This window comes from Fringilla coelebs, assembly GCF_963513975.1.
Source record: "Fringilla coelebs genome assembly, chromosome: 11".
Lineage (NCBI taxonomy): Eukaryota > Metazoa > Chordata > Aves > Passeriformes > Fringillidae > Fringilla > Fringilla coelebs.
The window spans coordinates 7396192-7420621 of record NC_140037.1 but is presented as its reverse complement, the minus strand read 5'-3'; the positions used below and the strand labels follow the sequence as shown (position 1 = coordinate 7420621).

Below are 24430 nucleotides of genomic sequence, written 5' to 3'. Positions count from 1 at the left end.
CCTCTCCCACCTCCTTCTGTGTCCAAGCTCCAGTTCCTGTACCGAGTGAAAACTGTTAGAAGCAGCATCGTGGCTGTTCCAGAAATGCAAAGGCCCACAGAAATGAAAGTCAGAACTCAGCACAGAGTGGCCCTGAATAACAGGAACTGAAAAAGCTGTGACAGCTGCTGTACCTTTTAAATAAATCAATACATTAATTATCCATGAGGCAGCACAGGTTTCCTGGTCCCTGCCAGGATGCTGTGCTACCTGTTGGCCTGTTCCACAACACAATTACCACACCAGCTGTAAGAATCACCTGATTCCTGTAAAACAGAGCATGGCCTTAAATTATTTAAAAAACTTAAATTCTTGAGGAGCATCATTGAAGTGATGTCTGAGAGCTCCAGTAACATTTGTGTTGCTTCTGCTCTTTAACGGGCCCAGTTTGCCAACACTTGAGGCTTTTCAGGCCAGGAGGGTTGACATTAAACCACATCCTTCAATGATTTTTTTAAATAATGGTAGAAGCTCATGGTTAAGTTGTGTCCTCTGATCCCTCTGGATGGTTTCTGGATGGTCTCCAGCACACATTGACAACTCCAGGGGAGGAGTGAGGCCAGTGCTTTGCTCACCACCTTGCCCTAAAGGACAGCTTTTACAGGTGAATTGCCAAACTCCCCTGTTTGAACACCAGGAGCTGCTGTTATTCTTGCAGAGGACGTGGCCATGACTCCAGTGTCCCCCAGAGCTGAGGGGCTGGGGCAGAAGGAGGTGTAGTAAGGTATAAGAAACGTAATACCTTGTGCTTCCGGAGGCTCCCGGGGCTGGTGGGCGTGGAGATGGGGGACTGCTTGGATTTGGGGGTGGACAGCTGGCTGCTGGAGGTCCCGTTGGCTGCCAGAAAAGGAGACACAAGCTGGAAATCAGGCAAGCAAGGGGAAGGTTTTTCTCCTTTGGGGAGACGGAAGGTCTCCGAACATTTATCACCGTGGTTTATTCGTATTAGGCAGGCAGAAAACAAAACCAAAACAAGTGAATGGCATAGCTATAAACATAACTCAAGGATTTCAGCTGCAAAATACACTGAGATACAAAATAAATGGAGGGAGCAATATTTCACACAACAAATACTCACCAAGACAATCCGAGGCACACATCACCAGGAAAACAGAAAGACAATTTCTGTGTTCTCAAAGTGTTTAAGGCTCTGGAAACCAGAGGCTGAAGATATCCTGAATCCTACCCAAGCAATGTCAGATGTCAATTACAGAAATGAAACATTAGGCAAACAGCAGCCTGGAATGCCCTGGATGTAGTTTGCTGGGGGTGGGATTAAGTGACCAAAGAGCCTGATGGAATTGTGCTTTCAATTGTAACAGCTGAATGTACAAATCAGTTACTTAAAATTCATCAAGCACTTGAGTGTCTGGAGGAGGCTGAAGATGTGTAATAAGGTATCACAGAGTAAAATGTTTGAATGTGGTATTTTTAAGAGCCAAACCAGCCCAACTCTTGCTTTAAAGCCTCAGAAAGCCTCAGTGCTCTTCTCTGTCACCTCCTTGTGAGGAACAGGGGTGGCTCAGGTGTGCAGCAAAGGCAGAGGTCGAGCAGGTGTGAAAAGAAACATGTGCTCAAAGCCCCGGGACAAAGGAGGAGCTGCCAGCACCTTAAAGCAACAAATTCCTGGTGGTGTGGCTCCTGTGCCTTCACATCCATCATTTCCATGCACTCTGTTGGAAGAGGAGGTTATTCATCCCACACAGCTTTTTTCCTATTACAAATGCACCTACCTGAGGAAATGGATGTTTTTAAAAGGTGGTAGAAATAATGATTTATAGATAATTGGGGAACAGAGTGACACTTCACCTCCTTATCTTACTCAAACCATGCTTTATTGATAGGGGAAAAAACCTGTTCTGGAAAAGCAGGAGCTGTTTCCTGTTGGCTCCTGCACTGAGCTGTGCCAGTCTACAAAATGAACTGCCCTCCAGGCTGGTGGGGAAAAAAGTAGAGTTCTCTAACTGTGTGCCAAATAATGAAGGCAATTCAGTAAAAAAGGACTTGGATCTCTTTTATGTTTTATTTCACTGAGTGAATTTGTGTTTCCTATTAAAGAAAATGTGGGGAACAAGAGGATTGATATAATCTCCATTAGCTAGAATCCATTTCCAATTTCTAAAATGCTTTTTTCTTTATCTCCAATTGTCACTGATCCTTCCCTAAGCTGAAGAATGCCACCTAACAACTCTGCAAGAAACCCCAATTTCCTTTCCACAAACAAGACTGGAACAACAGCAGAGCCAGTGTGCAGCAAAATGGATGTGATAGCTGCAGGGCAGCACAGAAATTCCCTAATACAATGAGAGTTTTAAGTGCTACAGCAGGCGTGTAAATATTTTATGAGCATCAACAAAAAAAAACAGATGCGACATCCAAATCAGAAATGGAATGAGATGGATGGATATCATTACAAAGACAGCAGAATTTTGCTGCAGGAGCAACAATGAAGAAGCCCAGTTTAATTTTCTCTGCCTGCTAATGAAGAATAGTGTTCATAAGCAAACTTGCCTGCATTCCCTTTGAACTGAAATGCAAGAAAATAACAGGAGGCAAAGAGCGGGTCCCAGGTGGTGCACAACACTGCTGCTCCACTAAAATCTGCTGATGATTTAGGGTAGCTCAGGATCCCACCTACACTCAGCTATCAGGAGCTGTTCTTTAGAACCAGCTTTCCTTTCAATTCTTTGGGGTTTTCCCACCATTTTATTCTTTGTGCATTATGGCTTATTCATGGTGTTGTATTTGCTCTGCAACATCAATTTACCTTAAAGTGCATCTGTAATATTCTTTAATTGCAGGAGCATGTGCACCTTTTTCCACAGGATCCTCACCTCCCCCTGTGCATGAGGCAGTTTGTACCCAAGAGAGAAATCAGGCTTGTCCAGCACATGAGAGGGAGGATGGAGAATATTCCTGTCATGTTTGAGATGAGACATCCAGGGAAACTGAATTTTCTGTCTGCTTCCCCCACAGATATTTTAGAAACCCAGGATGGTTTGGGCTGGAAGGGATCTTTAAGTTCATCCCATTCCACCCCCTGCCATGGCAGGGACACCTCCCACTGTCCCAGGCTGCTCCCAGCCCTGTCCAGCCTGGCCTTGGGCACTGCCAGGGATGCACAGGGTGCCAGAGCCTCAACATCCTCATAGCAAAAAGTTTCTTGTTAATGTCTAAGCCTGCCCTCCTTTAGCTGAAGTCCATTCCCCCTTTGTCCCATCACACTATGCCCTTGTCAAAAGTCCCTCTCCAGCCTTTTTTTAGCCCCCTTTTTAGGCAGTTTCCTCACATGGAATTGTTCCCTGAGTGTTGCTAAGGTTTGCTGGGATGACTGGGGCTCTGGATCCAGAGTTAATTGTCCAGTTCCAGCTTTAGCCCCTGCAGTCCCATCCTGTTTGTTTTTCTCTCTCCAGCCCATGGTGTTGGTGCTCTTGGGCTGAGATTTGGATCATTTGTCCTTGGTGCCCAGCCTCAGCAGGAATTGTTTTGTCTCCCTGCTCTGTGCACAGAGCTCAGCATCCCCTCATGTGAAGCTCAGAACTGCACACTAAAGCAGAACCTGAGAAATAGAAAAGCCAAACCTGAGGCATCAAGGCATTCCCCAGACATCTGCTGCCTTTGGACACACTCATCCATAATGACCCCTGGGAGCAGCCCTGCAGCCAGGACAGACGGACACTCTGGGTCTGTTTGCTAATTGCTGCTGCCTGCTGAATGTGCTTTTGTCCCTCTGTCCATTAGTGGACCAAGACATTAAGGTCCTGCAGCAGCCTCAGAGCCCTGCTCGTATTCTCCCCAAGACAAACCAAGGCAAAGACATTTTCATATTTCAGTTCAGGTACCTGTCACTCTGTCCTGGCTTTAATAATCATAAGCTCTCCCATCACAGCACATGTTTTATACAACTGAGCCCTTGTTTGGCATGTCAGTTAGTGTAAGATAAATTCAAGTTTTTATAACAAAGAAAGAATGGTAAATGACATCATTATTTTCTCTCCTGTATTTCTCCCCTGAGATTAAGCTCTGGCTTTTGCTCAGCCTGACTCCTTATTGGAGCAGTCTGTTAAAGAACTTTTGCCAAACTTCATGCTGACCCTACTCCATTTAGATCTCATGGATCAGAGCAGAAGCACAGAGGCTCCTCTCCTTATGCCCAGTTAGGAGGAGGAATTGGCTGGTGCCCTGCAGGTGAGGTTTAGTATGGATTTCACTGCTCTGAGCTGGGTCTTTTAGCAAATCTGACTCCCTAGGAGGAAAAATCGAGTTTAGAAATACACAGAAGGTTTGTAACTCCAATTTTGCCAGAAATCCATTGGCACTGCTTAGGAAGGACAGATGTGGGTTGGGTGTTAGTGAGGGAAGGGAGAAAGGGAATGCAAGGATTGGGGTGAGTTCCCATCTCCTTAGAGCAGGGAGACATTTCTTTGTTCTGCATTTAATTTTCATTCCTTCATTTCCATGGCTGCATGGTAAGAGAAAACAATGTTTAAATTTCTTCTCTGGATTTGCCACCTCACTTTTTTGGGTATCCTGGGAGCTCTGGCTGCCTAAAGGGTTGGAGCTTTCCACAGTGAGGCCCTGACACCTTGCTGTGAGGTGGGTTCAGACTCCTCTCATTTAATGATTTCCCTCCAAACCTGCCCAGACATCAGTGCCCAGATTTATCACAATGGCCTCAGAGACCTTGGTGGGAGAACAGGATGCAGAAACCTGCACAGAAGAGAACTGGGAAGAACAGAAACAACACAAAACCAAGGGAATGCTCATGAGTTTCCACATGACAATCACAGGAGAGGGAAAGACAGCAAAGACAAAAGGTACAAATGGGTAGGAGAGCAAACACACAGCAGAAATATTGCATATATTTGAAGTAAAATTGCTTTTAAATAGTTTCACATATTAAATGGGTGAGATTCTGGAGGGAAAAAAATAGGTCAGATCATCTTTTATTAATCAGACTTCATTCAGCTTTCTTTGCTTTTTGAATGTGATAACTCCAAAATCTCATCTAAATGTAAATATTGATTCTTAAAAGATGTGTAAATCCACTTAATTTATTACCAGTTCAATACAGGAATACAAAATGGTATTCTTTTTTCTCTCTGTCCTGAGAAAACAAGAGTCTTCTATTTTTCAGTACTAAAAGAGCTGAGTCTTTTTTATTCTCATTAAGCAGGACAAGTGCCATTTTTTCCTTTATTGAAATTACAGGAAGGCACGAAAGACCCTTGTCTGGACGGATTAAAGAAACCTGATTTGCTCTTCATTACTGACCCTAACTCCAGGAACTGCCTTTCTGGTTGTTTTAATCTCCCCCTGAAAAGCTCTGCTAAGTGTGCTCATTAAAGCTCATCAGATGAGTCACCATCCTGGGCCTGGAGTGGCTCAATCAGTTAAAATCAGGCACACAATAATTGCCATTTCATATTAAACTCTGTGCTCATGCACTAAACTCTGCTTCTGGTGGGAACCAGCGCCTGATGCTTGTGGAGAAGGTTTAAAGCTGCTCAGGCATGAGCTGATTCCCACATCACTGAGTGTTACTTTTGGGTTTTTGTAAATCAGCATCACGTCTCCCACCGTGCCTTCAGCAGGCATTTGGGACTGTGGGAGTGGGTAAATTATGGCAAGCCTGGGTTTGAGAATAGCCAACAATGGAATCTGGAAGAAAAACGTTATGAATGCAAAATCACCTCAGAGAGAAATATTAAAAAAAAACCAAAAAACAGAGTATTGGCATGTGCCAACCAGTTTCACACTGTCCCTTTAGGTAGCTGCAGAACGTCCACACACCCTAAACAAATGAACTGCTTCCTGGGGGAAACCCTTCTGACTGAATTTTCTGACTAATAATCACATTTCTACTCATGATCCCATGCAATATGCAGCATGTTAACACGATGGTGAAAAGGAATTTATGGCTTATGTCACCTGTGTTGGTGGTGTGGGACACCTGAACTCGAGCTGTGAAGCTCTCCTGGAACTCTGACATGTTTAATTGATGATTTGGCCATTTCAGTGAGAGACCCTGTCTGGGTCTCTTTTGGAACAGAGCAGGTAGGCAGGTGAGGGATCAATCATGAGCCCAGAAACTCTCCATGACTCTAAAGACTGTCAGTGACCAGAATTGCTGCAGTATGCAGCCCAGCCTTGGACTGACAGCCCTGCAGCTCCCCAGGTGTGCTGCCAGCCCAGGTGCTGCTGCAGGAGGAAGGAGGCATTTCAAATGGTGCAAGCTGCTGCAGCAAATTAGGATTCCCATTTTCCCTCTCTCCCATTACTGAATGAGTGTCTCAGTGTCACATCAATACACCCATCAGCAGTTCTGCAGTTGCAAGGTCACTGGTCTCCTTTAAATAATGATTGCGAGGAGCCGCTCCTGACCTGTGCAATAATCACCATTTGCTTTGCACAGGAGGTCACCCTAAATCACTCTGTATCTGCAGAGACCATCTGGGAGCACTGTGGGCCTTGATTTCCTGCCTGGGGAAGAGAAACTTCCTTTAAAATATTTTTGGGGGCTGTGAGCCTATGGCCGGAACAACCTCAAACCACAACCGCGCTTCACCAACCAGGAGATTCCTTCCCAACATTTAATAACATCTTGTTTCCAAAAGACACCCGAGTTTCCTGAGCAAGCACAGGGAGTTTGTGCTTTTCCCTGGAGCTCAGAGAAAGGCAGACACCAAGAAACAATCACTCACCATCTTGGTGGTTACCTGAATCGGCCGGGGACTTGCTGCGGCGCATGGGCGCGGGGCTCTTGGCCGAGCTCTTCTGGGGGGTGGGGGAGGATTTGCTGCCCGTGGCACCAGCTGGGCTCCCCTTCATCACCCGGCACTCTGGGGGAACACAGACCCACCTGGTTATGGCCCTGCTGGGAAACAGCCCTGGCAGCTCAGTGCCTGTGCCCAGGGAGAGGCAGGAAATCCCGAGGGTGAGGAATGGTGATCCCGTCCCTTGCTCTCCAGGGCTGGCAGGAGGCTCCTCAAGGGCAGGGCAAAGAGAACAGCTCTGCTCCTCTCGAGGAGGTGCTGAGGCTCTGTGGGGGTCAGGCTGGCTCCCTCCTGTGTCCCACCAAATGTTTTCTGCCCTTCCCCTTCCTTTGGCTGTCCACAATAAAAACGGCCAACACTGCCCGAGGGAACACTCAGGCCAAGAAAACCCAGTTAATTTGTTGTAACCCTCCCGTGAAGACCCAGCCCCAGGAATGATGAGTGCCCTTTCTGCAGGTGCAGAAAGGCAGCAAACAGCTTCTGGTGTGCTGTAAACGAAGCCTCCAAGTGGCAGATGGGGCAGCTGCCCCAGGAGGCTCTCACCCAGCTGGAACCTGCCTCTTCTGTCCTCAGCAAGCTGCAACTTTTCAGATGCACAGAGCAAAGGAGACAAAATGGTTTTACAAAGCACATCCTCTGTCCTGGCCACTCCTCCCTTTCAGCAAGGTTTGGATAAACAAGCCCAGCAGATTTATGTGCTGGAAGATGTGAGCAGATGAGGACCCCAACTGTGCTTCCTTGAAAACTAAATGGGCCAGGAAGAGTGGAAAATGTAAACATGATTCTACAGAGTCCTGCAGAGGGGAACTGAAATGCTAACAAACCTCCACGTGTCCCAGGATTTCAGGCACGCCTGATCTTCAGAACTGGGTTTTATTTACATTGAGAGCTAACAGAAAAGGAACTTTCCACCCCTCAAGTTATTAACTTAACCCAGTTATGAAGAAGGCAATAAAAAAGGGATTTCCTTCTTGTCAAATGTTAGCTGGTTCCACCTCATCTCCTCCAACAGCTTGTCCTCACCAAGATGTGAAAAATGTGTCTTTTTTGCAGATGTGAGTTACGTGTTCCACATGCAGGCAGGTTTTTATGGGAAGGTTCAGCTCAGCCCCACATGCTCACACTGAGGACCCCCTGGAATGGAGTCCCCAGAGGAATTAAGGCAGCACAGAGCAGATAAATAATTGGTCAACCAAAAGCAAGCTGTCTGACCTAAATGTATGTGTTATTTAATTACATATCAGTGTATCTACGAAAATTGCCTTCAATTTTTCCCCAGGCTTTGCTCATTCCCAGCCAGCCAAGGCTCCATCTCTGCTCCTTCTGGATGGTTTGAGAGAGAGTTTTGCTGTTGGGCCATGCAGCACAAGAATGTCAGGAGGGGAGACCTTGTGCTCCAGGGATGCTGCATGGCAAGAATTAAACCTACAGTCAGCTTATTTTATCTCCTGCCAAATCAATTTTGGAAATTCTAAATCAGAAATAGAAAAGGTTGTGGTTTTTTTTTCCTTCAAAAATACTTGGATTCTCACAGATGATGTCACTTGAAAGGCTTGTAGAGGTCCATCCCCAATACAGCCCCAATTTTTTATGCATGCAGAGCAGTACTGCTGTTGTGGGGGGACTCAAAGGGTGTCAGGCAGCTGTGTTTAGTCACCTGAATTACTCACTAAAAAAAAAAAAAAAACCCACCAAAAAAGTAAAAATACTTCATGTTAGGTCTTTGCAAGAGCTTCCAAATTTATGCTCTTCCCAGGGGAGTAATTCCTTGGAAGGAAACCTGGCTTTGCATTTTCCAGCACAGAAAGGCTGACTCTGAGGAATTCCTCCAGCTCAGCCCTTGGCAAGTGTCAGAGGCAATCCCTGAGCTTTTGCAGGAGGTGGAAACCTGGCTGTGCTGAGGTTGGTGTGAAAAGGCCTCTAAATGCCACCAAAATGTGACATTTCCACCGTGCTGAAACCAGGGGGTACACAAGGGACAGAGCAATATCATCTGGAAGGGGCTCAGGAGCAGGATTAGAGGGTGGAAGCTGTGGTGGGCAGCCAGGGGGAAAAAGATGACATAATCCTCTCTTGTGTTGCTTCTCTTTTTGTTTCCTGACGTCCTGCCAGAGTGAACATAATAACCAGCAATCCTGGTGTGTGTCATCCAAACAGGCAAGAGAAATTCCCCCATGACAGAGGAGATTTTATTAAGTGACGCTCATCTGCAAAACCTCAGGATTTGCAGCTCCCCTGGCAGCATCTGCCTGGGAAGGAGGAAGGGTGGTGGGTGTGCAGTGGGGAAACACTTTTGGGGCTCCTCATCTGCTCCCTGGGAGCTGCAAGGCTCCTCTGAAAACACCTCTGGAGCTGCTCACTGCCTTCCCAACAGCAAGCTGGGCTTCTGCCTGCCAGAGAAATCCAAGCTGGAGAAGGGAGCAGTGCCCAGAAGTGGAGGCAGAGGGCTGGGATTTCCATCCAGTTGTTCTGCCAGGGCTGCATCCAAGCTGTTTTCCAGCCTGGAGCTCCCTGTGGAGCTGACTCAACTGCTGAGTGGTGAAAAACAACGTGAAGCTCAGCTTACAGATCGCTTCCCCAGCCTGACACAGGCTTTATTCTCTGCCTGCAGAGTCTCAGCTGAACCTTGGAAACTTCCTTTGAATTACCCCAAGACCATCAAATGGGTTCATCTGGAGTACACAGGTCAGAAGTACCAGCACTAAAATGAAATCAGGCTTGAAAAGGAGTAATAAAAAACTCGGTGTTTGGAGATTAGAGGCTGCTTGGCTTCCTGGCATCCAACAAAAATCCTCTTTGGTGCTCAATACAGAGCCAGTTTGCAGCATATAGGACAGAACGGGCTTGTGTTCCTTACACAGCACACCTAGAGCTTTGGGAAGTGTTCCTAGATGCTTGGAGAACACATTTTTTTCAGTTTAAATGGTTGAAATGACATTAATTTCCTCTTGCTGCACTCACTGGCACCTGCAGATGGGTGGGTACAGTTGCTAGGTGGGGCGGGTGGTAAGTCCTACAAGTAAGCTCTGTATATTCTGTAAAATCAAAGATTTCATGGTGTAATTGATCACAGAGACTCAAATTATTAAAGACTTCTGCTGGCAGTGGTGACAAGGAAAAATAACAGTGCTGTCCCAGTCATGCCCCCAAAAAGGGAATTATTACCCTGCTTTTTGAATCAGCAGAACTAAGCAGTGGAAATGTGATTTTTTTTTTTTTTTAACTGTTGCTTGTTTACATTTTTAATATGCACGTGTTTACATAAGGATGATTAGTTCTCAAGAAAAATGCCTCTATCTGAATGTGACTGGAGAAAATTGAAAGTATAAACACTCCCAGGTTTTGCATTAAACGTCAAAATGCTGTAGGACTTAATTTATTCTGACTACACCTCAGTCAGTATTTGCCTGATTATAATTCTGCTGACTGGATAAGTATCCCCAAAGGATGCTAAATGTTAGAGTGGCCTTCTTGACCCAGGTCTCATAAGCTCTCGGAGGTCTATAACACACCCAAGATAGCTCAGCTATGGGTGTATTATAGGTCTATAACACACCATAGCTCAGCTACTCTTGGAGGCATAAAAATCAGCGGGATGGCTTCTGAAAAGGCAAAATAACAGAGAAAAACGAGCCAGGTGCAGGAGGTCTTTGCTCCTGGTAAAACACCCCACAGAAACCATTAGTTTCTTTGTTCACTTCTATTTCTAGTAAATTGCCCAGGTGAGACTTTTTGGGTCCTGTCCAATTAGCCATCCTTAAGTTTGAAATTATGTCCCCTGAGCCTGTGACCTGGTGGCTTTTCCCCTAATCTAAGCGAGAAACTCCTGGGCTTCTTTCCTTTTTGAGGAGACAAGGGATGGTTTTGTCACTCCCTCAAGAGAAAACACTGATATAGTTAGATTCCATGCACTGGGGGTCATGAACCAGGGCAGGAGCATGCAGCCCTGGGATCAGAGAAGGGCAGGGCAGCGAGGGGTGTGTGCGGCGGTACCGCTCTCGTCCAGGGAGAAGTCGTCCTGTGCGTAGCGGAACTTCTCGGGGCCGCAGGCGATGAACACATCGTCATCCCCGAAGAAATCGTGCAGACAGGTCACCTGCAGAGAGAGCACAGGCGGGCAGTGCAGTGGTCATTGGCAGCCTGGAGTATTTTACAGGCAACCCCAAGAAGAATGAATGGTGCATCTGACTCCATCCTATCAGAAGGCTGATTAATTACTTTATTATACTATATTATTCCATACTGTGTTACATTGCATCTAAACTGAACCTGCCAAGCATTCAACTGTAAGAGCCTGAATGAGGGATGTGGGACTCCAGGCAGCTCCTCAAAATGCAGTTTATTGTACCCAAGAGTTACAGCAGTGCAGGGCTGTGGGTGACAGAGCTGTGCCCACAGCTGTCAGCTCCAGCTGCAGGCAGGCCTGCAGACCCTGAGTTTAGGTTACAATGCATTATTTACTTTTCTTTGCTGAGTATCTTAATGCAGCAGAACCAACCTACACCTTAACTTTTACCTATAGCCCATCATAACTCCTGTCATTACCATATCCATGGTACTGTTCTCCAGTCACTAAAAGTCAGTACATTACAGTTTAGGCTAGAAGTTGTTTTCCAGTTTTCTTGCAGTGGAAAATTCTGAGACCTTTTTCTACTTCACATCGGCAGGCTTGTTTGCCTGTGCTCTCTTTCTGCTTGGTAAAAACATCTTCTTGTTTGGGGTGGGTTTATCCTTTGCTCTAAGCTATAAAACCCCTTCTAACTAACACACCCTTGGTTATCCAGTCAGCTCCCAGGCTGGGAGCTCCTCCCCATCAACAGCTGGCAGAGATCTGCAGAGGATGGACTTGCTTTAACAATTCCTAACACTCTCCTGATATCCCAGACATCCTGACCAAATGTTGTGTCAGGAGCAGCACAAATGCTCCTCTGCATTCACCCCAGGGTGGAACAGCTGCACACCCAAGCACCCAGCAGAGCCCAGGGTGGCTTCTCAAAGCTCCACTTTCCCAGGAAAACCTTTCCAAGCAAGCCCAGGGTCAGCTGTGGTGCTTGTATGGAGGTGAGAGGCTGAGAGCTGCAGCTGCTGGCCAGGGTTTTACCATGTCAGGGCACTGGGAGGGACTGCAGAGAGCACTGGAGACAACCACGGGGAACTCACTGCAGGCAGAGCTGAGCTTCTGCATCTACTGATCTCTTGGAGCTGGACTGTGAAAAGTTAATTTCAAGCTCTAATAAATCAACTCTAAAGAAGGCTTTTGGCTATCTTAATAAGGCTCAGTGTTTCACACTGGTTAGTATAATGTATAATTAAAGCACTGCCCGTGAGTGCCAGCTCTGGTTACAATGCCAAACCTCAGTGAAAAGCCTGTTTTTCACATTGTCATGACATTCAAAATAGAGCAGGCTGAAATCTGCCGTGGCCTTGATGATCAGAGTTAAAATTTCCTCTGCTAACTCCAGTGAATTCCTATTTCTGATTGTCTAAAATTAGATTTGAAAATAGCTAACTCCATCTATAGAGAATTCTCCCAAAGAAAAGATGACATTTCAAACCAGCACTTGGTATTACAGCCCTCCCCCTGAGGATGTGTGGCACTGGTTCATTTGCAAATAATTGGGTTTGGCTCAACAAACCAGTTCCCATCTGAATGCTAAGTACCACACTTGTGCCACTGAAAAGACCCATGGGCTGCTCTGCTCCACTGTGCAGTTAAATCTGTGATCTAAACTTGGATCAAAAGGCTTCAGAAATTTCCCAGCCTTTTGCATGACATCACAAAGAACCCACAGATGCTTTTGTTGTCTCCAGGTCAGAAGTCCAAGTGTGGATTTTGTCCTGGACTGCCCACAACCACCCCAAGCAAAAAGAAAGTCCAGGCAATCAAGAAAATCTTCAGCTCCAAGGGTCCAAACACAACGGAGAATCCCAGAGTGCCCAAGGACAGGGACCTGACTGCATTTCAGACACAGACACTTGCAATTCACTTTTCTGCCTGCCTGTCCCTCCAGGGAGCAGTTAATGTGTGTAAATACACCCAGTAGTTGTAGCTAGATAGATTTATATAAAAAATAATGGTTATGAACAGCTGGTGAGCACTGGAGGCTGGTGGAGAATTCGATAATCTCCTTGCTGAACTCTGAATATTCAGGAAGCAATCACTTCTGCCTTTGTCCTATTTGTTCCTTTTTGGTTTCCTGTTGTAACTTCCACTACTAAGAGCTCACCACAACACAGCCAAAACCCAACCCCAGTCTCTTTAAATAGTGCAAAACATTGCAAAATTCAGAAAATAACTGGGCTCCTGTGCTGTGGGGCCTGTAGCTCTGTTGCTTATGTTCACCACATGTGTGGGATTTCCTATTTACCTTTTGTTTATTCACCCCCAGACCTTGATCACTGCTCTGAGCCCCTGAAACACATCCCAGTGGCCCACAGGAAGCCACTGGAGTAAACTTTCTTTGGGGAAAAATGTGACTTCTCTGCTGGATCTGAGAGCACCAGAGCCAGCTGGTCTGAGGGGGGGCATGGAAAAAAGAAACCCCCCAGGAAAAAGCCCTGGATATGCTCATCCCTGAAGGACATGAAGCTGGGAAGTGAGGCCATGCTGGAATAACTGGTTTGAGACCTCATTAACCAGTGTGGAATGTTTAAGGGTTGTCCTTGACTGTCAAGGCCAAACCTCTACCTGCACTGATGTTGTAGAGGCTTTTAGTGACTCCCAAATAACATTATTGGTCTTCTCTCCATTCTTCAGAAGTATTTTTTCTGAGGTTTTCTCCATTTAAATAAATAAATACATACATACATAGATAAATAAATAAATACATAGATAAATGAATACATGGATCAATCAATCAATCAATCAATCAGTCAGTCAGTCAATCTAGTACCCCCAGCCCAGTGTGGACTTTTTGAAAGAATATTTTCTGCTTTAGCTTACTCTGATCTATCACTCTAATAATATCCAATAATTCATCTGGAACACCATGGGAAAAAAAAAACCTGAAAGAAGGATCACAGCAACAAAAAATTTACCCCAGATGATAACCTGAAAATATTTTTTTTTTAATGCTGCGTTTTGCTTTTAGTTATAAATTTATTAAAGCACAGGACAAAGCCAACTAGTAGGCAGATAGTGCAAGGACAGTGCCACTTGAAAATGGTGATTTTGTTGGTGGCTGCTGTCATACACCCTCAGCAATAACACCAGGAGCCAGCAAAATAGGAAGAATTTGTCTTTCTGCAGATTTCAGTCTACAAGCATTTTTCATCTGCAACAAAAATTAACCTGGTGTTTATGGCTACAGTAGACAAGATAAATAGCATTGATTTCCAAGCACGCCTTTGTTTAAGGGAGGATAATATTGAATTTGAAATTCAGGATTGAAAGGACAATATTGACTTGGGAAAGGATCATACTGCATGAAATGTTTGCTCTCCAATTCCTGTAGCTTAAGCAATTCCAAGGAAGGAAATCATATCTTCACAGCCCAGTCAATGAGGCACAAATTTATTTCTTACAAAGTCATTATTCCTAATAGATCTGATGGCAGCATTTTTCTTTGTGCCAAGGTCTGATCTTTAAAAACCCTTATAATATAGATGATGGAAGAAATAGAAGGTCGTAGAGATTAGTTTGCAATTCCTTAGGTTTTCCTTGTTAAATTAAATCCTTCTCTGCTTATATGAGAAAAAGCCTCCCTGGGAAGGCAGCCTAGCTGGGATTTCTGCAGTGACAGTCCATCAGTGTCTGCTGCAGCAATTTTAATTGCAGAGAGGAAAAGCTGCAGCCTTGTGAGAGCTGCTGAGCCCCTGCCTCATTTTAATACAGCACTTGTAGAACTAAGCATTTCTCAGGATTTTGACAAAATGGAGCTTGCCTCACACACATCCTGGGTGTGAGCTCACAGTTTGCTGAAATGCCTCTGCTGGCACCGAGGGAAATTCTGAGTTCACCTGGAAAAGGAGCAGGAAAACCACAGGAGCCACACTGGCCCAGCTCAGAGTGACTGAGTGCCCAGCTCCCTCCAGGAGGCAGCAGCACTATTGAGAAATTGTGATTTATTCATCAATAAAACAATTAGAAATAAAAAAATTTGAGAACTTCAGACTCAGTGAGAATCACCCAGCAGAGCAGAGCCTGGGCTGCTTTGAAGGGTTGGGATTTCCCAGCTCCTTTTGCCCCTCTCAACCCCTCACTGTCCCTCACTGTCCCTCCAGGACAAACGTGGGCACAGCAGTGACAGAGGGTGACCTGAACCATCCTCTTCACCCTTCAGACAAGTGTCCTTTTTAGTCAGGAAATGTTCTTATTTTCAGCTCTCTTCCTCAGCCATAATAATTTTGTACACCATTCTCTCTGCAATCTCCCATTTAGGAATTTAGGCAGCAGAACAGGGATAAGAACATAAGTAGCTCCAAAGTCCCTAAGTTTTTACAAATCTAATGGTTATGTTCAAAGAAAACAGATCCACTCTTGCTTTCTTTAAATCATCACAGTTCTTCAGTTTGTAGGCTTCCAAAGGTCAGAACAGGGGAAAAGTGTCTGCAGAAAAAGCCAAAAAAGGGCCAAAAGTACCCCAGAAGACAATTGCATCACAGAGCTGAATTAAGACACACTCTTCTTTTCTAGGCTGCTGTAAAATTGAACATGTCCAATCATCAGATAAATACAATTAATGTGCTTTAGGTGCTCCTGTCCTTTCTCTCTCAGCAGCCAGGCAGGCACCAAGAGTTAACTGAGCTGAAAATGGCACTAAAACCTCTTTAAACTCTGTTTTAACTCCCACCAGCAATCTCAGGGATTTATTTACACTCCATCAGCTGGACTCCAAGTCAGATTGGCAGCTTGTTTCAGGTCTGAGGAGCCAAAGTCCTGAACCACAAAGGAAATTGTGCTTTATGATGTGTCAAAGGCCACACCAAACACACTCAGACTGACCCACAGGAAGGTTCAGAAGGAATATGGGAATTAATAAATGGGTAGTAAGCTCCTCACCACACACCCACAAAGAAAAAGATTTCAGAAGACTGAAGGGTTAAGGCAATGCAATGGAAAATAAAGATGTTGGTATTGGAATGCACAGCACTTAATGCATTTTTCTTTTTAACAGTCTGAAGGCTGCAAGCCCAAAGCAGACACTGAATTGATTTACATTTTATTAGATTCTGATTTCCTGCATTTAAAAATAAGAGATGTTTGGATTCAATTATTTCTTTAAAGTATGCACACACCCACTCAATAGATTCCACATTTGCACTCCCAGAAAGAGAATTACTTATCTGCTTTCCTGAAAAAAAAAAAAAAAAAACACTTAAAATTGATCAGCAATAAAAGGAGGAGCAGGAAAACCACAAACAGTAACATTCCAAAGTGCACCCAGAGCACTCCTGTGACACACCAATATTTTAATTGCACTTTGGGGAGTCACCTGTTCTGCCACCTCTGCCCCCCTGGGCCACCAAATGCCCACCTGGAGACCTGGCCACACCATGGCCACGCTGTCCCCCCACTCCTGGGAGGCACCCTGAAGGGCAGGAGAAGTCACCTCTGCCCTCTGGGCTTCTCTGTGACCTCTCAATGGAAACACAGAGATTTTTTTCCATTCCTTCATGCATTATTCAGAGATCTCAGCCTTTTCTTGTGCTCACAGAGACCATTCAGGCCCTACCTACACAGCTGGATTGACACAATCCAACTCCACTCTCCTGCAGAGGGTTTTTTCTTCCTTTCTCACCTACAGAAGAGAAAGTTCTGGGCCAGTCAAGACCAACAAACGTTTCCTTTACACCTTTTTGTTCCTGAAAAATGCAGATCCTCTTAATTAGGCTGTATAACTCCAGCAGGTTGATCATGAGTGCTTATGCTCACTTTATTTGAGGCAGCTAAACCAGAGCAGGGACACCAGCTCCTGATCTAGGATAAGCATTTGTGATGCTTATTTAAGTGGAATAAGGAATATTCATGCATGTATGTCCACAGCAGCTTGTAAGAAATCATGCATGAAGAAATGCTGCTCTCAAGGGGCTGCAGCACACAGTGCCTTGTTTATCTGAGTGCTGGAAATGGGTGAGTTTGAAACAGAATGGAACAAAAAGCAGGAGGGAGGGAGGTCAATAGCCAAGCTAGCCAGTAGGAATGTTAAAGCTGAATTTTAATAACTCTGATGAATTAGTGGCGCTTCCAAACTGTGTGAAATCCAATTAGCCTCTGGGAGAAAGGTTAGTTTGTTATCCCCATTGCCTATACATATGGAGGGGACTGTGAAACAGATATTCAGGCTGTTGATTCCTTTTAACCAGAAGAAAGGCTTGCTCTTGCATTCATGAGGGTATTACGCTGAGATGAACGTGCTGTGAAGTTTGGGGGAACAAAGAGCACAGCCATGCACACCAGTATATAAAACATTACCATTTCTCCCTTGGAAAACCATAAAAACAGGAATTCTGGGTGACAGATTGACTTTGAAAGGAGAGATTGCCAGCACAAATAGCCCCAGAACAGGTAGCACTTAGGAATTCAGAAAACTGCATCCTAATCAGCAGTTTAACTCCTAAACTGCATCCCTATCATCACTCTTGAGGAGAGACTGTAGTTTTGGATGGCAGAAGAGCAGCAGAGACTTTGGAAGTAGCACAACTACACAGCCAAGGTCAAGCAAGACCAACAGAAATGGGAGTCTTGAAAGTAAGGAGACAGGGAGGCTGTGAAGGGGAGGCTGGAATATCCATTTATGGGATTTCCAACCCCAAAAAACCCCTAAAGTCTATAGCTGTTGCTGTCCTGCTGTGCCCATTTTCACAAAAGGGAAAGGCTGTGGTTCATCTTCCTGCAGGTCTCTCTTGAATGAGGCACTGACAGTGAGGAGGAGGTCTTGGGAAATAAATCCTCACCTTGCTTACCACACAAACACAGTGCCAGCATGGAGTGGTTTGGGACAAAACTGCTGTATCCAGTTTTTCCATTTCCTGGGGGAAATCCACTGGCTCTCAACCCTTCTTCCCAACTGCTGCTGCCCAGCACGCAGCCATGGGAGGACAGGGCAGCATCCCACCTCACACAGAGGTCTGGAAAATGGGGATTACAGAAAATAGCTGTGTTTGCTCCTACATCCTCTGTGATGTGGTGCAAAGAGACAGGAGAGAAAATTCTGCCCTCGGTATTCGCCCAGAGTGACAAAGGAAACGACATCAAATTGATTTTTGAGTTTCCCTGCAACACGAGGATGTGTTTTACCCACTGAGGCAGTCTCCCTGAGAAATGGGGTCACCTGAGGTTCTCCACGTCCTGCTGACATCAGTAACTTCCTTCCAAAATAGTGCTGGGGAGAAATGAGGGTCAGCCTTGCTGTTTTTATCAGTGCATCAGGAGAGCTTGGGGACATTTCAGTTCGAGTCAGGAGGCAGCACTCCTTTGAAGGAGCGAATTTGGCACTGGCTGTGTCTCTCCTGGCACAGCAGCACACTGACACGCTTCCTGAGGGACACCCTCGCCCTCCTTGGCACTTGTGGTAGACAGAAGATGCTGGGTAGGATTGAGTAAGTCACAAAAACCCCACAAATCTCCCTCAAAAAGACACAGCAGCCTGGCCTTGTTTGGCCTATGTCACCTTCTTTTCAAGAGTGGCAATAAAAAATTTTAAAAACCCAACAAAACACAATAAATCAAGAGAGTAACGGGATAAATGCTTTCCCTCCATCCTATTTCAATTATTCAATTGAATAATTGAATATTTGGCACTTTGGCAAATGTTTTTGGACTCATTGGTGCCATCCTGGGTTTCCCAGCCCAGGGTGTGTGCCCCAGTCCTTTGGGATGTGAGGGGCCTGGGCACAGGTCCAGGGTTTGCCCCTCTGTTTTATGCATCTGTGCAACCCTACACACCTCCCCACCAAGGGACACATTGAGGAGTTGATATTTTCACTTGCTGCTATCAACCTTCATGGAAAAAAGACACCAGTGTGAATTATTCAACCTCTAAATTGTGGCATTCACATTCTCTGGAAAATCCCATTGCCCAGGATTTTTCTCCTGGGAAGCTGAGAGACCTCAGAGAAAAGGAAAACAATTCTTATCTCATTTGCTTCTCCTGTGTTGTGCTCATGTGGAATGTGTTTGGAGATTGTTCACCCACAGGTGATTGTTCCATTGGGTTCTGCTGTGAGTTGTTTTCACTTTTTGTCAGGGCTCTGGAGAGAGTCAGGAATTTTTAATTATTATCTTTTAGCATTCTGTAAGTATCCTTTCTGTATTCTTTAGCATAGGATAATATTCTTTAATATAATATAGTATAATAAAATAATAAATTAGCCTTCTGAGACATGGAGTCAGAGTCATCATCCCTGCCTTCCTCAGGGGTGCCCTCCAAATACAATACCAAGTAAATCTTCCTAATTCACCTCCAAACCTAGTGAGGGACAAATGTCCCATCCTCCAGCAGCATAAATTCATTTGCAGCCTATGGATCCAAGTCAGCCAAATTCCTGAATTAAAGATGCAACTGGTCTGTGTCTAATTAACACTGGCTTTGCATTTCATCTCACTCAAAGCATCAGTGCTGTTGTTCAATTCCTTAAATATTCTGTAAAGGCTCCTAGAGGCATTTTGACTCGTTAAATTTCAGTGTTTGCCAGGATCTTTATCACACTGTTAATTCTGGAGATTAATGGGAATTAAAAATGGCGGCCTTTAAAAATTAAATTGTAACAGATGCTACATGAAATCTAAAGGAAAGTAACAATTGTTATCAAGCTGTTCTTCCAGGGAGCTAAATTTTCTTCCTTAATTACAAGTCGGAACCTGTTCTTTGTGTTTTGGGAGATATCCTGAATTTACAGCTAATGCATATCCCCTCCCTATCAGAAGAGTTTTGTTTTCACCCTAATTTCTGTTAATCTTTGAACAAAGCTTTTTTTTTTTTTCCTAATTAACAGGTCTTTTCAACTCAGCTGACAGAGAACAGAGTAGTGGAAAATTCAGCTTTGTGTCCTGAGCTAAACCACGTTAGGGTAGAAATTAACAGTGTTAAGCAGGCTGGGAGATAAAAATACTTTGTATAGCACATGTAGAGAGGCTGCTGAAATGGATATCCCAAAGCCTTTCACATGAAAATACCTTTTTTGGCCTTTTTTTGCAATGTATTTCATCCCTTCCACACCTGCAGGACCAGTGACAGGTTCTAGCTTAGCGTGCAGCAACGTTAATGGAATAATTGATGCAGGAACAGTGAAATAGATGATGTGTAAAATGGCAGGCTGCATAATTGTCTGGAGTGAGTTCAAGTATTTCTGCAGTGAAAAATTGTCCTGTTTTACACTCCCATCACGTCTCCTCGCCGCTGCGTGGCAAGCAGATTTCATTTGGAGATGATCCCAAGATGCAGTCGATTTACTGGAGGGGTTCCAGAAGGCAGGAGGTCAAAACCTTCCTACCCTGACAGAACAGCACCTGGGAGAGGCATTACAGGGCTCACACTGCTTTGGGGAGCAGCCACTCAAATCTCAGCTCAGCAATAAACACAGAGCACGCCAGGGTGGAGCTGTGCCACTGAGCAGGGGCAGAAGAGCACCTGATTGGAGAGACAAAAATATGATTTTGTAATATTTGACCTTTCTTTTTGCAATATAAAATATTGTGTGATGGGAGAAGGGGGGGAATGGAAAGAGCATGAGTTTTTAAAATGATGATGCAATTAATTTCTGCTCCTGTGAAACATGCAAGAGCCATTACATTGGCATGGCATTTCTCATCAAATCAGTTGTAGACTACTGAAGCAATTAGAAACTAATTGCTATGGGATTTCCCCCAAGAGATATGTGATGGAAACAGGAGGTGGCCAGAGACTTGCAAGCAGAAGTGAATCTTTTTCTCTGCCAGTCTCTAGGAAACAGCCCATTCCACCCCTGGAAGGGTGCAGAGGTGGCTGCAGGCTCCCAGACCAGCCTGCTGCAGATGGCTGCACTCCCTGACGCTCCCTTTGTGCACTCCCTGGGATAATTGGGAGCTGCTTTGCTTCCTTGAACCACAGCAATGATGCATCAGGATTTTTTAACTCCTCTGTCCCTCGCTGCATGCATTCATCAGCTCCTCACCCATCCTCCCTCCCCAGCTCTTCCCAGCCCTCCCTCCTGGAGTGTCATTTCCATGGGAAATGGATCCTTTCTGCAGGTGTGCAGGACACCAGCCTGGCATCTGTCCCACGGTGCCTCCCTGTCCTGCACAGGCAGGGCTGAGCTGGCATCCCCTGGCACTCTGCTGTGAGGCAGGAACGAGCACAGGGAGCACCTGACAGCGCTCCTCACCTGGTCAGAGGTGGATATTGACCCTTCCTGCCGATCCTCACCCCTGCACAAAAGAGTTTCTTGTTCCTTGGCAGGTTTTGAGTCAGCGTCTGATCTCAGTTGTGTGCCCAGCAGCCCTGGGTCAAAGCACTCCGAGTCCTCTTTGTGACTGGGATCAGAAACTCGGCAACTACAGTGAAACAAAAGGATTTTAAATAACTCTTTGTTAGGTTCAGCAAAGCTGACACTTTAATAATACCCATTTAAAGATGCAGGTGTTTTGTTTGGCGTGTAATTGTGGAGTTTTTTGTTTGTTTCGGGGTTTAATTTTGTTGTGGGTGCCAAGAAAGGAACAAGGTTTGTTGTCTGCTCATACATAAATGGGTATGTAGGCATTGCACAGAGGCTGAGGATGCAGTCATGAGCAGGAATGTAAATGGAAGGGCCAAGGCCACACTGACACGTGAGCCTCTGGGTGCAAATCCACGGGAGAATTCCACAGAGCATCACTCGGGTTTTGCTCCCTGATTATACTGACAGCACTTCTGAAACTTTGTATTTTCAGTTTTTCCCCCTGAAATGCTTTACAGTCTCCCTTTGCTGCCTTCCCCTTCCATCTCAGAGCCAGATCATTCCTGACAGGTAATCCAGCAGTGTCAGCCTCTCCCTCCCCTCTGTGGTGTGCTTTCAATTTGCTCCTGCACTCCCCTAAACCCCCAGCACAGACAGCCAGGGCTGAGCTTTTTTAAGAAACACTGAATATCTGCAATTCCAGCTGGGCTCGAGAGCTGCAGAAACACATTCAGCATTTCTGAGGCTTGGGAGAGCGGGGATAAGTGGAGAGAGGTAATTGTGACAAAGCCAGTGTTGTGCTTTCCCTGGTGTCTCTGAAGAAATCTTGTTCAGAAAATACATTTCCAGCCGGAATTTGGTGCTGGAGTTCACTAAAATGTCACTGTGTTAAAACAACTTTCTCTAATTTCCCCCTGTGTGCCCAGGCAGTGCAACATCTGTAACCAAATAAGGCAACACACCAGCATCCTTAAAAAAGAATTAGGCACTCATGTCCTGACAATTAACATGCTGGTGCAGTCAATTCCTGGAACATCAGCTCAGCCGTGATACTTGCACACTACAACAGCTTAACAAGCATTTTGCTTTTGCTGTCTTGAACTCAAACATGCCAAAGTAATTTTAAAAACCTGACACTCTTCTCCCTTTGTAGTCCAGGCTAAATATTTTGTTTCTTTCCCCCAGAGAATACATAATCTACACTATTGTCTTGTTTTAGTTCCAAGGCAGCCTTCTTAGACAAAAGAAAAATACTGGCTGCCTAGAAAATCAGCCTTAGATAATGAATGGTACATTCTCTTTGCAACTCCTTTTCATTTCTTTTTAACAGCAAGGCAAGTATTAAATTCATTTATCCTAGCTGACTTATATTTCAGCTTTTACTGAGAACTCTGCTGTCTCTTTCCTCTGGTTCTCTGATCTGGTCCTGTAGATGCACCCATTGTCCCTGGGCGTGTTTGGTTAAATCACAGTTTTGTTCAGCTGGGTTCTGACCATGTGTGCAAACCAAACTCTCCTGGTGACTCAGTGAGGTGCTGTTTTGCACCCAGATCTCCTTCACTGGGAGACTGTATAAATACACATTTATTTATATTGTACAAGTGTATATTTACACATGAAGTGTAAATATACATTTATTTAAGGACCACCAGGTGTTCATAGAACTAAGCTTTATGTCATAATAGCATAGTGACTCATAACAAAAGAGTGCTACTCTGGCTACTGCCTGTAAGGTCTAGGCCAGTGAGTGGCAGAAAAAGTTCCCAGTCTTTTCCAGAACAGATTTTTTTCCTTCTCTTCAGGATGCAAATGGAAATCTGGGAAGTCTTTTCTTATGATGAGCCTTTGCCTTTGTAATGCCATTTAAGGGGCCCATTTAATCCCATTTCAACTCACAAATATTGAATCAGAAATAAAGCATCACTTTTTTAAGGTCTGCCACTGTGCTCCAGCCGTCCACCCCAATTCTGTATTAAAAGACAGCTCTGAAAAGCCCTGGGGTGCTTTTATTCCATCCTTTGTAGCTCCTCTAATGCTGATGAGGGATGTCCCAGAATTTGGGGGAATTTTGGGCTTACCCTGGTGAGCAGCACACCCAAAGTCTGAGCCCTTGAGATCAAGGCCTGAGAGCTGCTCCTGCAGCTGTGTGTGGGGCAGAATTGGAACAATGTGAAACAAATAATGGGACACAAACAGCAGCTGTGTCCCATCTGGAGGTGCCTTGGTTACCTGTGAAAAATTCCATGTAAAATGTCCTTGTACTAGATTTAATTTTGAATGTGCTGATGACAACTTGGTTTGGTTTTGTTTTTTTTTTTTTTCTTCAGCAGGTAGCAGCAAAGCAACACACAAGGAAAGGGATCCCATTGGAATTGTGTACATGTTCATCATGTTGTAATTTCCCACTCATGCTCACAGCCCCTAATAAGATGATGTTGCTCTCTTGTTTGTGTACACAGCCCAGCCTGCTGTTTGGGGGTTAATGAATGATAGCGAGTGAAAGCATGAAAATAAAATTAGCAATGCCCAGAGCAACCCACTTTATCAAACTCACCAGTTTATAGGATTAGCAATGGATTCTGTGCAAATCTCTGCTATGGGTATTACGGGCAAGATTTATGCCAATTAGCAGAAACAGTGCAGATTATTTGGGAAGAGCACTGACAAGAGTTAAAAACTCCCTCTACTTTCAAACTGTGTTGTTGGGACATCCATTTGAAGCATCCAACTCCACTTACAAGATTATTTTTACTCATCTCCCAAGTGCTGTTTGATTTCTTACATGTATCCATGGCATTGTTTCCCGAGGCAATGAAGAAGGCTGAATTGTTCCTTTTCTAAGATAAATCTTGCACCCTCAAACTTCTGTGGGTTCAGGTCAGGCTGCCCTCAGCAGAGCCCCACGTGTGTCACATTCTGCACTCCTCTGCAGCAGATGTGATCCTGAGCACACAGACCCCACTGGGGAAATTCCCTGCTGAATTCCAGAGGGGTAAGGCTCAAATCCCCATGGCAATCAAGGACCTGAGGGAAAGAATTCCAGAAATGGGTTGGTAGGTGCCACTTGAGCAGCAGCAGCAGAGCTCTGCCTGCCTCCAGCAGAGGAACATTGCTGGTGGAGCTCAGCTCCTCAAACCTGCAGCTCTCATGTGGGCAGCAAATCCATGTACAGATTCCATTGATAATCAGATTAGAAAAGGAAAACCTCATGGAAAGTGGACTTTTCCCATATACTCAGACCTACGAGACAGGGACAAGCC

At 45.0% G+C, this 24430-nt stretch overlaps 1 protein-coding gene across 2 annotated transcripts in view; it reads right to left on the bottom strand.

Annotated features, from left to right (window-relative positions):
- DCX (doublecortin) overlaps positions 1 to 24430 on the bottom strand; it is a gene marked incomplete at its 3' end in the record, with an annotated part of 63850 nt that overhangs the window by 1937 nt on the left and 37483 nt on the right. Inside the window, exons 3-5 of one of the 2 annotated variants that reach the window (XM_084212818.1) lie at positions 10809 to 10911; positions 6744 to 6881; positions 782 to 876 (exon numbers count right to left, since the gene is read on the bottom strand). In XM_084212818.1, coding sequence (XP_084068944.1) covers positions 782 to 876; positions 6744 to 6881; positions 10809 to 10911 — 336 coding nt within the window. The remainder of the gene's footprint in view (positions 1 to 781; positions 877 to 6743; positions 6882 to 10808; positions 10912 to 24430) is intronic. The other variant, XM_084212819.1, reaches the window with a different exon arrangement.